Here is a 16,509-nt window from a genome sequence, read left to right as displayed (position 1 = left end):
AGTCAAATCCAGTCCTAAAAGAAAGGAGGCAGATAGTTAGTAATGTCCTTTTCCTTTCCCTGCAGGAAAAAGCCATTTTCTCTTATAGATAAGAATTCCCCCCAAATTATTTTCCATTATAAAGCTCCATGTTCCATTTATACAGAGGATGATTCCCCAGCTTTAGGTAACTCCCCTTGGAGATAATGTGCCCTTCTACAACAGTAGTTGACAGTCTAAACTTAAATAGATTTGTCTGAACCTGTTCAGTGATAATAGAGAGCAGCCCAACATCGCTTTTATTTAATGTAATTTTCATTTAATTTTTTTGCAAATAGCATTATACTTTGGACTTGCTTTGGTGCTTTAGATCTCTTCAGTTTCATACCTATAGTGAGCCCTAGGGTATCACAACTCAGTGACAGCTTCTGAAGACATGAATCTGTCTAGATAGAAGACCTATGCATGTCAGTGCCTAGCTTCTCATGAAGTTACTTGCTCAAGCATGGTGTTCAGTTAATGATACACTTAACCATTTTTTTCATTGAATTACAAAAATAATTTACAACTAGTTAATTTAGGCAGAAGGATAGATCTCAGATAAAGCAATGAAGTAGATCAATGTGTTTCCCAGTCCTCTCTTCCTTTTGCCAACACAAAAATTTTCAAACATCCTGGTTTTTGTTTAAAACAGGATCAAATGTGCTAATTAAAGCTTAAAATGTACCATTATAAAGAGGGAAGTTTAAACCTTGCTGAAGAAGTGCCAGTCTATTTCCTTCCACTTGCTTACAGGGAGACGGTGAGTTTTGTGAGTAAGAGCCAGAGGAAGTTTAAAACTAGCTTCTGCAACAGATACTGTTCTGTGCCTCCTGTGTATGTCTGCCAGATACCAAGATAGAATACTCTTTTAGCATAGATGGTAATAATGGAAAAAGGTAACATTAAAATAATTTGGAGGGTATTGCTTTTCATATTAATGAAATTGTGGGACTTTAAAAAAAAAACCACCAAACACCAAACAAACAAACAAACAAAAAAACAGAGAAGAGATGTAGGCAGCATGGTCTGAACCAGAAAGTCACAAACAATGTTGTAAGAATTCTCTACTTACTACCAACACAGAAAGTTTCTACAGGTTTCAATATAGGCCCTGGTCTGCAGTAGCAAATATCAGCTTAAGAACTTTCAATAAATTGATATGTAACTCTTGTTGCCTGGTTATAAGGATTTGTCTTCTATAGATCTGCTACTCATATTGAAGCAAAACCCCAACACTGTAAAAGGAATTATCAGAATTTGTTACCCTACTGCAATGGTTTGATGCACAGGGAGGAGTTCAGCGTAGAGGTGAGCTTGAAAGCATTTCCATTGTTTCAGATGGACAGACTTTTCCAAGGTCCTCCTGGGACGAGCCTTGTAGTAATCTGAAACTCATTACATGCTTCTCTAGATACGTACTGAGAAATGACAAAAAAGGAACTCAACTATACCAATTTTCAAAATAAGTTGTCCTTTTTGCTGATGACGCTTAGATAGGAGTCTGTATGTTAACAGCTTACAGCAGCCATGGATTTGTACATTTGTTCCTTCCTCATGCATCCTATCTGAGAGAGTGCCTTTTCTAGCAAATGCTATTCCTTTTTATCTCAGAATCTGGAGTGTTAGTATTACTTTAAAAAACAAAATAGATCAGTTTCCAACACGTACAACAGATGATAAGTATCAACAAAACTTAAAACTTTTTCCTTGTAGGTTGCTGTTCCAAGTGAGATCATCTTGTAGTATCTTTTAAAAAGGACTTTCATCTGTGTATCTCCTGCTGGTTTTTTGCTTTGGACGGGGGGAGGGAAGAAAAAAGGAGCAGCAAAACTTGCTCTCAACTTACGGTGCAGCAAGAGGAAACAGCTTTACACAAAAGAATCAGTTATTTTAAGACCTTTAAATAGCCTTTGGTAATTGAAGTTCCTTTTTGGCAGGTTATAGAACGGAAGAAACTTAGTGTCAAGATCAGCTTTTCCAATTTATTTAAAACTTCATTGCTATGATGTGCTGCTTGCTTACAATAGGCTTTTGCATGGTAAGCCTTCTTGTGAAGGTCTGGGCATACAGATATAAGTACAGTGTTGTGATAATGGTGGGGGGGAAGACTGATAAACATATAACGCACATGGAGGGAAAGACTTCCACCCTAGTCAAGATGAATGTACTTACTGTTTCAGCACTGCCAAGTGTATTATTCAACTATAAGTTGAATAATCTGAATGCTGTCGTGTTACACTTTATTGTTCAGGTCCTTGGGGAAGCGGGGGGTAAACTGTGTAAGATGTGCAATATTTTGGGCCTACTGCACTGGAAATGGTTAGTCCTAGACAAGGACATGAAACAAATACCAACAGGATTACTATGATCTGAGACTTACAAGGAGAAGAACGCTGCAAACATTTTAGTCTGCAAAAGGGCCTACCTTTCCACTGCTGTAACACTACTTAAAGCACAGTATTTCATACCTGTGACCTTTCAGCTAAGAAAATCTTGAAAGAGAATACAGACAGCTGCAGGAAAAAAAAACAATGTTTGAGAGCCTCACAGCCTTTTCTAATTCTTTTCTGTAAAGTGGCAAAATACTCTAGATTCTTTCCTTTTTGTCCCTTCTCTTGTATGCATGTTCTTTCACCTGAAAGCTTCTGAGTCATTTAAGAGGTTCCTACACTTAAAGAAACAATCAGGTTTGGGACAGATTCCAAAAGAGTTCTATGTTAACTGGTCAAAATAGAATTGAGAAAAAAAAAAAAAACAACCAATCCATGCACTGCTTCAATAAATCAGAACCTTTCTTCCATACAGTAACTTAAAAACGAATTTGTCAACAAATATTTCAACAGCATGTTTCATAGCATTTTTTGCTATATAGAAGTCATTTCCAGATGAGTTGTGTTATTTAGCTCAAACACTGTATTGCCTGCTCTTTTAATAGAGAGCTGAAAAATTGGCTGTTTGAGGATCAGTTAAGGATCAAAGACAGAACTTTAGCTCTGAATAAAAACACAAGTATTTTGACAGATTGTAGAAGATGCAATATTAAATATCTTTGCCTTATTCTGATTTAGGAGTCAGAGTGGGAAGTCATATCAATACCTGTATTATCACCGATTCTGTATGAAATAGGCTCTCAGCATGAAATACTGAGCTACACAGAAGATAGCTTTCCGAAGATTAACACAAACTGGCAAGGGAACAATCAGCCATTTTAGTTTAGGTGAGTAAAATCAAATAATTGTTAGTTTTTTAATTTATTAGAGTATAATCAGCACATAAACAATGAATTCTTATTACTGAGGACTGAACATCTAAAAAGAAAAAATAATCCATCAACTAATCAATCAATCAAGTCAGTCATGCATATTTCCCCATAATACAGATGAATTCACTGCCTGTAAAAAATAGACAGGACAGATACAGAGAAGTTTTATTCAAACTTTTTTTTTTTTAATGTACTCCAAAATCCCACTTCTAATTCAAATGAAAATTTACAGATACCATAAAAAAAAAAAGTCAAAACCAGAAAGCATATTCAAATCATTTTCAGTTCTTTCCAGTAGAACCAAAGCCACCTTCGCCACGTTCTGTATCATCTAGAGCCTGAAAGACATCAATTATGATAAGTTAGTTTAGGGTCTTGACTTGCCTTTTGTTTCTATACAACTGATATTGTCCATCATAGAGGAAAGTACATTTACTCGTAACTATAGCTATAAATAGAAACTAAACTAAAAATTTTCAAGACACTTTAGAATACCTTTTGTACAAGTTTAAACAAATCCCACATTGTGAGACGACTGTTTCTAGTATATACTGAAGTGTTTCTCAAGTACCTCTGTCATACACAAACCCAAAACAACCTGTTAACTCTGAAAACTACAAAAAAAAAAATAAATCCATGTAAATGCATGCAAAGCATCAAGATTTTTAATCAGGTAGCAATGCTACTATGCAGTTTTAACACTGGAAGTAGATTTAAAGCGAAGTATTTATCTATAGCATAAATTTCAGCTTACATACAACTATCTTAAACTATTATTGAAAATAGCAGAAATATTTTCTCTTGGCAACTTACTTGAACTTCTTCTAGCTCAGGATAGCAAATGCGTTCACAGATGAGCTGGGCAATCCTATCCCCTTTTTTAACTGCAATAAAGTTAAAATATTATTAGTTACTTCAAAAAAAGTGAACAATCAATACAAAGTTTAGACAATGCCCTTTTAGGACTATTGGAATGTACTAAAGTATAAACACTTATTTGAAACTTAGTTAAGCAGATGTTAATAGTCCCAGAACAATACAGGCTAAGATAAACTCGTGCCTAGTCCTTTTAAGGTAAAGCTTCAGCAGCAGTACCAGCTCAAGACATCTCCCTTCATTCCTGCTGCCATACTGTGGCATCTTGAGCGTCATTACGCATAAATACCGCAGAGATGGAGAGACAGCTGTATGTATAACTGGCTCCTTTTGTGAATTAGACCCAGGAACTGACTTCTCTGGAGGGAAAAAACCCCCGAACTGATTAAAGGAGGAAAACAAATTTCTGATTAGTACCCAGTCCGGTTCACAGAACTTCCATAAGTTGCTTGTGCTGTGAAGTTGCAGAAAAGGCTGCAAAAACACTGGCAATATCATAACTGGACCCTGAGGCTTAAAACTGACCACTTGCAGACAGACAGCATGATTAAGGGAAAATTGTATCTTTATTACTCAAGTTTCCCAGGATCCTGGAGAAGTTTTTATCTCAAATATTGCTCAGCTAACAAGAAAGAAACTTAATACAAAGTTGTGCTTCAGTACAGCTTACGATTCTAAAGCTTAGCTAAGTTGGTTTGGTTTGGTTTTGTGGTGGTGGTGTGTTTTGGGGGTTTTTTGTGTGTGTGGTTGTGGTTTTGATTTTTTTTTATTTTTTTTTTGCATGCTGCCTGATTTTCTAGGAGTGGAATCTTTTCGTGTTTCCTTGACAGGACATTGTTAAGTTTCATGTTTTTGTTAATTGTAAAAAGAATGTTCTCAGCTAATTCTAACTCTTCATAGACTTAAAGAACAATCAGTGTCTCATTTCCAGTCAGTTGGCTGAAAACAGGCTCTGCCAAGCATAACAATTACCTTCAAAAGTCTCCTTGCCGAAGTTGAAGAGTACGACACCAACATTTCCTCTGTAATCCTCATCAATAACACCAGCTGTTGTAAGAAAGAATTAAGAGGATGTCCAGTTACTAAATGTTGTCAGTATATTAGATAAGTAGATTAGATAAGGTTTAGATTAGTAGATTATTGCAGTATCTCATATTGACATCCTTTATGCTACTCATGCAGTTAAACAATATATATGAAAATACTGAAATATCTAAATATGCTTATCAGTCTTGCAAAAAGAACTGAAAAACACCATCACATATCAAGAAGTGTTTTACCACTGTACTACTCATTTTAATTGTAATACCATACCTGAAATCAAGACAGCTGGACCAAATTCAGGCTCCATTTGTTCTGTTAACTTCAGCTCTTTCAGTGTCAAGCAGAAATCTGTTCTTAAATCTAACATTTTATTTGAGAGCTATGGATTTGCACAGAACCAAATCCCATATCTCAGGCAGGGCAACAGAACTAAAGCTTTAAGGAATTACTAGTCATTCAGCTACATTCAAGTGTAAATAAATACTGTAAAATAAGCTTGCTCTTGTATATTATATAACTGCATTAACTGCGTAGTTCAGGAGATTATCTACCAATACACATTAAAACAATCATATTCTGCTTCTTTGGGGGGTTTCTTTCAGATATAGGAAGCATATCTCCAGTAGAAAAACTGGAGTTTGGGCTTCCTTGTGGACCAAAGTATGTATTTTGAAGCCTACTTAAAATACTAAAATTGTATGTAATTCCAAGACATTCCCAGAATCATACATACAGAGTACTACCTTTAGAGATTATAACCACCAGAAGAAATTGTAGTGTGACTATACCTTGAAGTTTTTTAATGTTGAACCACAACATACACACTTAAGAATAGAAAACTGAGGGTTTTTTCTTAGTTTCTTCAGCTGTGTGAAAATATTGCAGTAGATATGGTCCACAGTTACTGTACAATCTCTGCACTAGTTCTAGTGTGAAAAAGGTATTTATACAGCTCTCTTTCCCTTGTAATGTTCTGTGTTAATCCAGTCACGTTTCTGAACAGCTTCCTAATTAAGGTGTTAGTAACACTGGGAGTATCCCCTGAGCTCTGAAAATTTGGAAAAACGTGCAGTTCTTAAGTTAACTCACTGGTATTTAACTGCATGCAATTGCTTAAAGGGACCCTAACTACAGAGCGCTGTCAAAAGTAACAGTGAACAAAACATAGGGGTTGCTATGCATTAATGTTTTCCAGAATGAAAAAAATTTAAAAAAATTCTTGAATGTAGCATTCAGTTCAGTTGTTTCAGAGAGCTTGATATACCAAAGCTACATGCACAGGTCTTGTACTGTTTATTTGGTTTAGGTTAGACCAGCTTTCAGAAAGTTAACTACACATCAGTTAAATTGAGAATCGCAGTACGTCACTTATATTGGTGATCAGAGCTTTCTTGCACAATTTCCACCACAGTTCAATGTTGCAATTCAATTCTTAAAATATTAAAAGTCAAATTCTATGCACGTTTCAAGTGTATGAGCAAAAAAGGCTGAACTATAAAACAGTAACAAGAAGCTTTTGCCTTCTTACTTCTAGCAAAGTACTATTCCTTCCTCCTTTTTAAAATAACAGATAATCTAGAGCCCTTACATAATTGCAAAACCAGGGGTGACACAAAGCACCCTAAAAAGTGCTAAAAAGTGCTACACAAATAATTTGCTTTGTTTTATACAATAGTGGACACTGAGTCCATGCTACATAGATGCATTACAAAGAGACATTCAACAAATGTGTAATGGCAGCAAAAATAATTTTAAGCATCATTCAAGTTCTGCAGCCAGTTGCCCACTAATTTGGTGTATTGTTCATGAGTCCATCAGCTGAAAGCCAGAATTCATATTTGGCACATAAAATTATGTATATATGCTCATAAATGCATATAAAAAGATCATTAGCTCATTCATTTGTCAAATTAAGAATTTATCAATTCTCAAGTGTTTCTGTATAGCTAAGACAACATTTTTCTAGACCGTATGCTGGGATAGATATTGCTATGATTGATAAAGGAATTTGCTAACTTACCATAATGAGGGCTAGTTTTATTTCTGTTATAATAGAGTATTTTGCTCTGGTGTAACACAATAGTCAGAACAGATTACTACAGATTACTAATTCTATTTAAATGGAGATTATGCTTTTATATGTATCAAATGTACCAATTAAAGTACTATGGTTAGATTTATACATGCAAGAAACTCTTGCATGTCACATTTTTGCTAGAAGTATCTGAAGAAAATGTATAGAACAGAACAACTGAGGCTACTTAAAGTCATTCTAAATTAACTTTTCTGCCTACATGCCTCTGACAGAAAGCAAGTTTATTTCTACATAATGACAAAAAATTGTACTCAGTGTATTAGTTAGTGCTTAACTGCTAATGAAGTTTTTTGATCTACCAGACATTGCTGCTATTTTCTGGGAGAGAAGAAAAAAAAAAAAAAGAATAATATTTAAAACTTAGCTTGTATTGGAGTAACTAGAGCTTAATGGCACATTAGTACTTCTATACCTTTTTAAACCCCAAACTTTATTTTTTTTTCCTGAAAAGGAGTGTTATAATGGATCTATACTGATTTACAATTAACCTGGTCAGATGGCTTACCTGACCTTTAAACAATGGCATTGGCACAATCTCAGCTTTATGTATAGACACTAAAATTTATTTTACAAGTATTTGTTGAAAAGGCTGTCATCTAAACAGATACTTCTATGAAGAGATACTAAATTCTTTTGACCACCTATTTGACTACTGCCAGACACTGGCTCTCCAGGATTTGAAAAATGTCTGATAACTAAAGATAGGACTGATTAATATTTCTGTGGCTGAACGGAAGTCAGCAACACTGAAAACTTAAGTCACTTGTATTATTCACTAGAGGGGGAAAAAACCCCTCTCACAAAACCACTCTAATTTTCAAAGCTTAGCTATAAAGTAAACACCTTGTAACGGTTCTACAGATTGTATCAGATGTATTTTCTAGCAGGCAAGAATTGCACTTCCTGCACAGTTCTGAGGATGAAAGCTTTCCAGAGGATGCAGAGAGGAAGAGCAGGCTTCTTCCTTAAAAGCATATCCACTACAAACAGAACTTGCAATTAGAGTTGAAGTTATCTATTAAGAAGATAACATTTTAAAATGTTTTGTGGCCAAAACAATTAGTCTAATGCTGTGCTGAGTGACTGAAAACACCGTCAAAGCCATGACGATTTCAAGTTCCGTTAAAGGCACAGATGGGTAAAGATTTTGTGAAATGAATTCCCTACCAATCATTTTCTTTTTAAATGTATTGTACCTCCTCTGACATAGTCTTACTGAGTTTAACCACCATGTGGATTTTAAGTTCAAACTACACTATTTGTATCAAAGAATATACGATCCTTGGAAGATACAGGAAAATATGACCCAGCAAGACCTGATCAGTTTTCTTTCTGTGCAGGGTGACAAACTCACTCTGTGTAACTAGGCATACTGGCAAAACACACTAACATCCTTAGCATTCTGTTATTCTGGAACAGCAAGTTGCAATAATTATAATTATGCTGAGGACTAAGGCACTTTTCTAAATTATGTGTATTGGGTGGAAATCATCTACATCATTTTTGAAAAAATCATGCATTGGAATTGGCAGTCTGACATTGTCTAACTCTGTCAGAAGTGTGGTATGTCATTTGTTGGGAAAGCATCCACACCTAGCAGATGTGAATTCTGAACATATTCTTGCATGACCCTAATTTTTCTCTCTGACCCTTAGGACTTCTGGCAGTGTATTTTTACTTAAATGGATAATGCCCTCATTCAGGACAGGTTAAAATTATGCAACAATTGTTTTAGTTTTGTTTTGGGGTTTGGTTTGGTTTCTTTGTTTGTTTGTTGGGGTGGGGTGGGGGGGTGGTTTTTTTTTTTGTTTGTTTGGGGTTTTGTGACTAAGAAGTCCTCCACTAATGTCAGTAATATTTTTTTATTCATGGTTTGTCAACTGTCAGCTCTTTTAAATAGGTCATCCAGCTAAGCGCTTCTGGTTGCCTTCTGGTATTTCCTAGTTTAACTTTCAGATTGAAAAGACTGTTACAGAGCATGTGCATTATTTCATATAAACAAAGAAAAATTGTTCTAAAGGTGTCACTTTAAAGAACCACACTATAGTAGCCCACGTATACTACAGAGAGTTATAGGGGTGTAGAGAATCTGTGACTCCTATCTTAGTGCTCTTTTGTATGTTACACAGCAACACTTTTAGTGTAACAGATGTACAAGAATAAATTCTTAAGACAAAGTCTTAATGACACAAAGCTCGCACAGATGCTCCCCTTTAACCTCTGATACCAAAACTGTATCAAAGGCACAGCCAGACTTTGATATGCCATAAGGCAGATAGAATAAAGTAGTTCTGCAGCAGCTCTAAATTACACTGGGAACTGCCTTGCTTTTTGGCTGGCGTGGCATCAGAAAGAGAAGGATGCCTAGAGTCACCCTTCCCCACCTCTAGAGCCAAGCCTATGAGCAAGTAAAGGCTGAGTACCAGTGTTCCAAGTAGTCTATCTTGTTTAACACTGGGGTGTGGGGGGATGACACCAAACCCAAACAACAAACCAACAACCCCTGCCACCCCCAAAACCCAAAAACCTAGTGAAGAGGGAAAGGCCTCAACTTCTCAGCATACTTTTCAAAACATTTTATTTGACTTAGAACTGTATCCTTGTATAATTAGAACAACGCAATACAGATTTAGTACTAGTTAAATCACTGTGGTTACAGCTGTGCCCAGAGTTACTCCACAATAATCTTAGTGGTGAGAACTTCTGTGCAATGTAGATGCCATGTTGTAATACAACACATAGAGAATCTGCCTGTGCTCTGATCAGCCCCACTGCAAAACTGGAACTGAACTTTCAACATCATTTACTTTGTGTTGCAGTTATAGGGACATAGCAAAAGGACGGTGAGGCTTTCATGAAGGCTTCTGATAGATATGCCTATAATAACTATTTTTGAAGAGATACCTGTGAATTTCTAGTCAAGATTAAAGAAAAGCTCATAATATTTTAATAAACCACCCTGTTGTTCCAAACAAATCTGTTGCTAGTTCTGAACAAAACAACAAGCAGTGAAGACTTGTAGAAAGTGGGATTTTAGTTTTATTTGTTTCAAACGACTTTCAAGTCAATTAATCTACAGTTAGTTTAAATTTCATTTGCTTTATGCAATTTGTTACATTTTCATCAGTAAGAGTAAACTAAAGCTCTTTTCATCCTAATAATCAATTCTGCCCACAGCAATGGTGTATTCCAGTGCTTTTTATCATTCCTTTTCAATATCATTACTATATATTCTCTGCATAGAAGACTATATATGTTACTGATTTAATTCATTCAGATCTTACACTAGACTGAAAAGAACCACACACAGATGTTTAGTCAAAATGGAGAAAGGAGAATGTAAAAAGTCATCTGAAAGCCTAAACCAAAAAACCCCCAAACTTCTATGCCAGGCATTGCCTACAAAAAACTGATATGGTTATTACTTAAAAAATCAGTAATATTTTCATAATTCAGCAGGTTTTAAAATAATTATGATGCACTGGCTCTCTGAGGTGTTACCCAGTTATCTCCTTTTGCCAGACTACCAATGATGCTAGCATTATTTATTTACACATATTACAATGTGAAATTAAGGTAATTCTGCCATCAAGATTTAAAAAGTCTTACTAAAAAGAACAAAAATCTTACCACCAACATCTATGAAGTGTTTTGTAGCTAAACCAGAACGCGGTGCTAGAAAAAAAGAAATTTTTTTTGTAAGTATATTTCTTTTAAAACTCTTTCACAGTAATTATAAGCTATATAGTGTTTCTGCACAGTTGTGGCAGCAAGAACTGTTTCCACAGTCTTTCTAAAATAAACATGATTTTACAGGACCTACTGTGTTAATGCATATATTACACAAAATAACAGCTGCTACAGGCTACAATAAAATTGCAATTTTTAAGTGATATAAGCATATCTTTGTTTAGACCACCAAATGCAGAGTGGGTTTTTCCAAGGAAGGCAGCTGGAGCAGATACCGACTATCTAATCTTGGCTTATTTTTGGCAGCTACTGGTTTGGAATAATCTCAAAACACTATTAGGTCAATCCATTCAAGTTATGATGGAAAACAATATTTGGCAAGCAATTTACTATGAAATATTATACACAGATGAATTAAATTATGTGCATGGTTGTGGGGTTTTTTTTTTTTACTTACCTTAGCCTACTTTGAGGTGCTAAAATGTTAACTCTTGTCCAAAACTTTTTTTGTCTGGGATAAGAGAAATGCACACACGTTCTCCTTTTAGATGAAAGAACACAGCAAACTGATCACGCTCTTCCACTAGAGCAGCTATTGCTTTTTTTACTTTTAAGAATTTATACGTAATTCAGAAAAAGAATGCACAAAACATAAATGTCTTGGTTTCAGCGGGAATGGAGTTAACGGTTTTCCTAGTAGCTGGTATAGTGCTATGCTTTGAGTTGGGTATGAGAAGAATGTTGATAACGCTGATGTTTTCAGTTGTTGCTAAGTAATGTTTAGACTAAAGTCAAGGATTTTTCAGCTTCTCATGCGCAGACAGCAAGAAGGCTGGAGAGGCACAAGAAGTTGGGAGGGGACACAGCCAGGACACCTGACCCAAACTGGCCAAAGGGATATTCCATACCATGTGATGTCATGCCCAGTGTTATATAAACTGGGGTGGGTGCAGCTGGGGGGATAGCTGCTCAGGGACTAACTGGGCGTCAGTTGACAGGTGGTGAGCAATTGTGTTGTGCATCACTTGTATATATTCCAATCCTTTTATTATTGCTATTGTCATTTTATTAGTGTAGTAATTGTAATTATTAGTTTCTTCTTTTCTGTTCTATTAAACTGTTCTTATCTCAAACATGAGTTTTACTACTTTTTCTGATTCTCTCCCAGTCCCACTTTGCGGGGGGGGGTGTGGTGTGGCACAGAGTGAGTGAGCGGCTGCATGGTGCTTAGTTGCTGGCTGGGGTTAAACCACAACAAAATATCTTGTACAAATTCTCTCAGCTACTGTGTCACAAAAAGTAGCTAAATTCTATTAAACTACTACTCATACTTCAGCGTCAATTTTTAAACATCCAGGGGTGTATTTTCAGTATGTCCATTGCCAACTGGTCTTTGTGATTCAAATTCTGAAACTGCAGAGAAATAATGAACTATTGCATAGCCTATAAAATAGTATGTAGATTATGAAAATTTCTGCTTATCACCTTTTTGTCATTTGACATACACCAAACCTCAAAAGTATTTATTTGACAAGAAATGTCTATTACAAGGCTTAATAAATTACAGTCATGTGACAGCTTTTTTTTGTGTAGACTAATTCTGAAAGCTTTAGACAGAATCTAAATGTAAAGGTGATGTCAAACCTGTTCTACAGTGACTCTGCAGTCTTCTTATAGCCTGTTCACTTACCTACTCGGCCATAGCATCCAGAAGGAAGTGCTATTTGAATGTCTGTTTTCACTACAGCCTTTTCCATGGGTGGTATCACACAGTCATAGGCACTACATTAATGAAAGAAAACACTAGTTGATATAGAATATTTTGAAATTTTTCTTCTCTGTAACTTAAGGTACAAAATTACCCAGAATTATTCTTGCTGGGAATTTATACAAGAAATATTTACAGATTTGCAAAATCTAATGCAGATCCTAAACCACAAGACATTCCCATTTTGATGGTGCTAGCTTAAGATTTCAGTAGTGTCATTTGAACAGCACAGTCTTAAGACTGCTAGTTTTAAACCTTTTTTTAACTGGTAAGAGAGACAAAAAATACAAGTTTAAAATAACCATTAGGTTATGCAATTTTTGTGCAAAAGCAGAAGCTTTGAGGATAATACACTCTTCTGATTAAGCCTTCTACAGCAGATAAACTAGTTGTAATAAAAAATAATAATCTATTACATTACATTTTAGGCAACAATTTTTTTTCTGAGCAGGCCAGAAGTTCACAATTCACATACTTTGCAGTTCCCAACAGAATCAAAGAGATTTTTAATAACTTTTGGAAGCTACCTAACTAGAGGCTTAATGAAAGGCAGTGGTGACAATATGACAGTGACACTGTTCTACTTGTTTAAGGCAAGCATATCTTGGCCTTGATGATGAACTGATTCTTAAACACTGGGAAGCAACAAAAGGTTTTCTGTGAAATGGACTTTTTCCAGGTGTACAGTGCACCATTGGAACAAGAACAAAAAGCAAACCTGGTAAGACAAAAGGAATACAAAGGAAAAGTGTCAAATGTGGTGAAGCAAAGCTTCAGGAAGGAAGTCAGATAGGTAAAGCAAGAAAAAGGCTGATTGTTCTAAGTAATGGTAAAAAACAGAAGGTAAGGGAGGTTGCAGTGGAGTTCAGATATAATTAGTGATTGTATTTGATCACAGAAGCACTATGCAAACAACTACAAGACTAGCCGCAGCTATTCCTCAACACGGTGAAAGAAAGCCTTTGAACAATGGTTATTATCAGTTCAAGCAAACCAAAACCTAAGCCTGTACAGCAACCAAGATGGTTTCCAGCTAGGAGCATTACCAAACTGCCTCAGCTTCCTTTGGCAGGCAGTACGCAACAGGCAAGATGAAAGCAGAAAAGCATACGTGCTGGCAGGAAGGGGCCACATGCACCACCTTTTGATTCTTCCAACAGGAAGGCACGCAGTCAATGCTGGCGCCAAAAGCAACTCAGGCCAACGTGTCAAGCCTGACTTTTGGCCCATGGCTGCATCGCTACCTGACAAAATCGGAGCTGCAGCACGACCGGACCACAGATCTCTAGAAATGAAGGGAGAGGGGTGGAGGAGGAAAGAGGCTAACGAACAGGCCAGCCCTGACCTCCTCTTCTGCAAGGCCGGCGAGCCTCTCCAGGGGGGGTCTGCTCAGCAAGACGACCTGCCTCGCGTGGGCCCTCTCAGCCGCCGGAGCCCCGAGAAGGGGCTCGTCGAGCAGGGGGGCAGCGCCTCTCCCTGAGAGGAAACGGGCCGGACCGGGACGTGGGGTGGGGTACACTCACCTGTACAGATCGTAGCCCGCAGCCCCAGCAGAGCCCCTGGAGGGGGCGGAGGCGTTCTCGGACAGCCTAGTGAAGCGGAGCCGTGCGGTGGGCTCCCCAGGCACCGAGCCCTTCTGCCTCTTGCTGGGGGATGGCTGCAGGACGGCCTCGGAGGCGGGCATCGCTGAGCAAGGACGGGAAGGCGAAAAAGACCCGCCGTGAGGGGAAAAGCCCGCGAAAACCGGCACGGCCCACTGAAGGCGGGAACAGAGGGGGAAGTCGCTCCATCCACGGCCGCTCCCCGCGCGGCGCACCCTTGCCACCCCTCGCCGGTGAGAATGGCCTCGTCCGGCTCGGCCTCGGCGCCCAGCTCCCCGGGCCCTCCCTGAGGGCTCCTTCGCGGCCGCGTTCCCGCCCCATGGCGGCGGGCGGGACTCGCCGCTGGCGGAGCCCCGTAGCCCTTCCCGGTCGCGGCTGGGCGAGCCCCGGCAGGGTGGGGCCCGCGGCAGAGCAAGGCCGCGGTGCGGCTGGCCAGCGGATGCTCCCCCCCTACCCCCACCACCCCCCCCCGCCGCCCCCTTACTGCGCCCGCGGGGCTGCAGGAGCCGCCTGAGGCGCCGGGCCAGCATAACGCCACCGCCGTGTGGGGAGCGTTGCCGCCGCCGGGCCTCCCGGTGCTCCCTGCCGCTGTCCGGTGGAAACAGCCCCGCGGGGCGCAGGCGGAAGGCGGCGGCGCCCCCTTCTCCCCCCACCCGGCGTCTACCTGCCATGCGGCGCGCCGCAGCCCCTCCGCCAGCGGCCCGGCACCGCGGGCCTCGGCGGGACACGGCGGTGGCTGCGCCGCGGGGAGGCGGCCGGACCCCGCGGGGCGCTCCGCGTTGCCGGGGGATGCGATTGCGGCTGCACGGCGGGCGGAGCCGGGACCCGGCGCGCCGCCGGGGGGCGGGGGGGCGGTGGCTCTCACCGGGCCTCACTGCGGAGCTGGGGCGGAGGTGCCGGTCCGGGGGGGGGGGGGGGGTCTAGGCTGTTCCAGCTCCCCTCAGAGGGGCCGCGGCCGACCGCCCCCCGATTCGTTTCCGAAACAAGTCGCGCAGCAGGCAGGGCCGTTAATACGTGTAGCGCACTGGCAGTCCCGCCTTTTCCTCACGTAACCTGTATCCTCCTTCAGAACTTGTCAGGCAACGACAGAAGTGTTTGCCTTCTGAAAGGAAAACAACCGCTCCCCTTCCTCGTCGAGGCTGTAGATAGGAAAACCTAGCAGTGCTCCGCCCGTCTCGTTCTTCTGTCTCAGAACAGAATAATTCCGTGATTTCGCCGTCTTTGATTTTGATACTGCCCTCTTTCGCCACCCTGCCTATCAAAGACTTGCCTAAACTCCCCCGTAGTTCTCTGTGCTGTGGGATGACAAGCGTACCCATCGGATTCATGGTTGCAAAACTTGTCCTTGACCACTCTGGTGGATGTATTTTTGTCTGTGCAAAATAGCTATACAGACTGTTGGAGTTCTGTTTGAGGGTCTAAATTTTGTCAAACCAACCATTCTTTGTGCCCCCTTTTTTTTTAAATCAAAGTGTATGTGATTGTCTCCTTGCTATGTTACATTTTTTAAATGCAGCCAGATGGCAGTGAAACCATTGCTAGACATGGCAGTACAATTGTGAAAAATATTTTTAAGAGTGCCCCAATCTGGGGTTTCTTTTATTGCTGTTCAGCACTTTCAGACTTAATAGTATGCACTGTTTGAAGGAGAATGTGTATCTATCATAGACCTATGTGAAAAAGCTACTTAGAATATTTTACAACTTCTGATGTAAGCCATCAACAAACTGAAGTTTATAAGAATTTAAGTTGTATCAAATGAATATCTAATTATAAATGGTTATTTATACAAGCAGAACTTTATAGACGTTACAACTGCATCCTGTAGAAAAGGACTAATTTTATGAACAGCCTGGCTTGGTGAGGCAGGCTGGGTTCTAAACTGTGTCTAAGGTAGCCTGAAATTCCATAAGTAATAGATAGGAGGACTCATCCAAATATATTATCAAGGAGAAAGTTCTCAGCCAAGTGATGCTTTTTTCCTTGATCTTTACAAGGAAAAAAAAAAACCACCAACCCAAAATGTGCTTGAAGTCTGGGCGAGTTTGCCTTGGTCCTGGGAATGCGCTGTTTGCTCTGTAGATAAATAGTCAGTTGGTCAACATTCCTGCATTCTTGATTGTGTATTAGCGCTGCTCTCCATTGGGCATTT

General features: G+C 39.5%; 1 protein-coding gene across 3 annotated transcripts; it reads right to left on the bottom strand.

Moving 5' to 3' along the window:
• Window positions 1-3,256: 3,256 nt before the first annotated feature.
• DUT (deoxyuridine triphosphatase) lies at window positions 3,257-15,172 on the bottom strand. 3 transcript variants are annotated; one of them, XM_049812514.1, is made up of 7 exons: window positions 15,022-15,172; window positions 14,280-14,442; window positions 12,679-12,770; window positions 10,929-10,973; window positions 5,132-5,206; window positions 4,097-4,167; window positions 3,257-3,621 (listed from the first exon to the last, which is right to left on the bottom strand). In XM_049812514.1, the coding sequence occupies exons 1-7, from the start codon at window positions 15,026-15,028 to the stop codon at window positions 3,565-3,567; spliced, it is 510 nt and encodes a 169-aa protein (XP_049668471.1). In that variant the 5' UTR covers window positions 15,029-15,172; the 3' UTR covers window positions 3,257-3,564. The 3 variants fall into 3 exon arrangements, with proteins under 3 accessions (XP_049668471.1, XP_049668470.1, XP_049668472.1); XM_049812513.1 differs by lacking the exon at window positions 15,022-15,172 and adding an exon at window positions 14,842-14,942; XM_049812515.1 differs by lacking the exon at window positions 15,022-15,172 and having other exon boundaries at window positions 14,280-14,744.
• Window positions 15,173-16,509: the final 1,337 nt, after the last annotated feature.

This window comes from Accipiter gentilis, chromosome 10 (assembly GCF_929443795.1).
Source record: "Accipiter gentilis chromosome 10, bAccGen1.1, whole genome shotgun sequence".
NCBI classification, from domain to species: Eukaryota; Metazoa; Chordata; class Aves; order Accipitriformes; family Accipitridae; genus Astur; species Astur gentilis.
This window is presented reverse-complemented; position numbering and strand designations above follow the sequence as displayed.

Bases quoted from the DNA above. Each gene is read 5' to 3' on its own strand.
- DUT (XM_049812513.1), bottom strand. From the start codon at position 14,887: ATGCTGGCCCGGCGCCTCAGGCGGCTCCTGCAGCCCCGCGGGCGCA. The intron at 10,974-12,678 runs GTAAGTGAACAG...CTTTTTTTCTAG, and splicing joins TGGATGCTATGGCCGAGTAG to CACCGCGTTCTGGTTTAGCT. The intron at 5,207-10,928 runs GTAAGATTTTTG...TTCTTACAACAG, and splicing joins ACACTTCATAGATGTTGGTG to CTGGTGTTATTGATGAGGAT.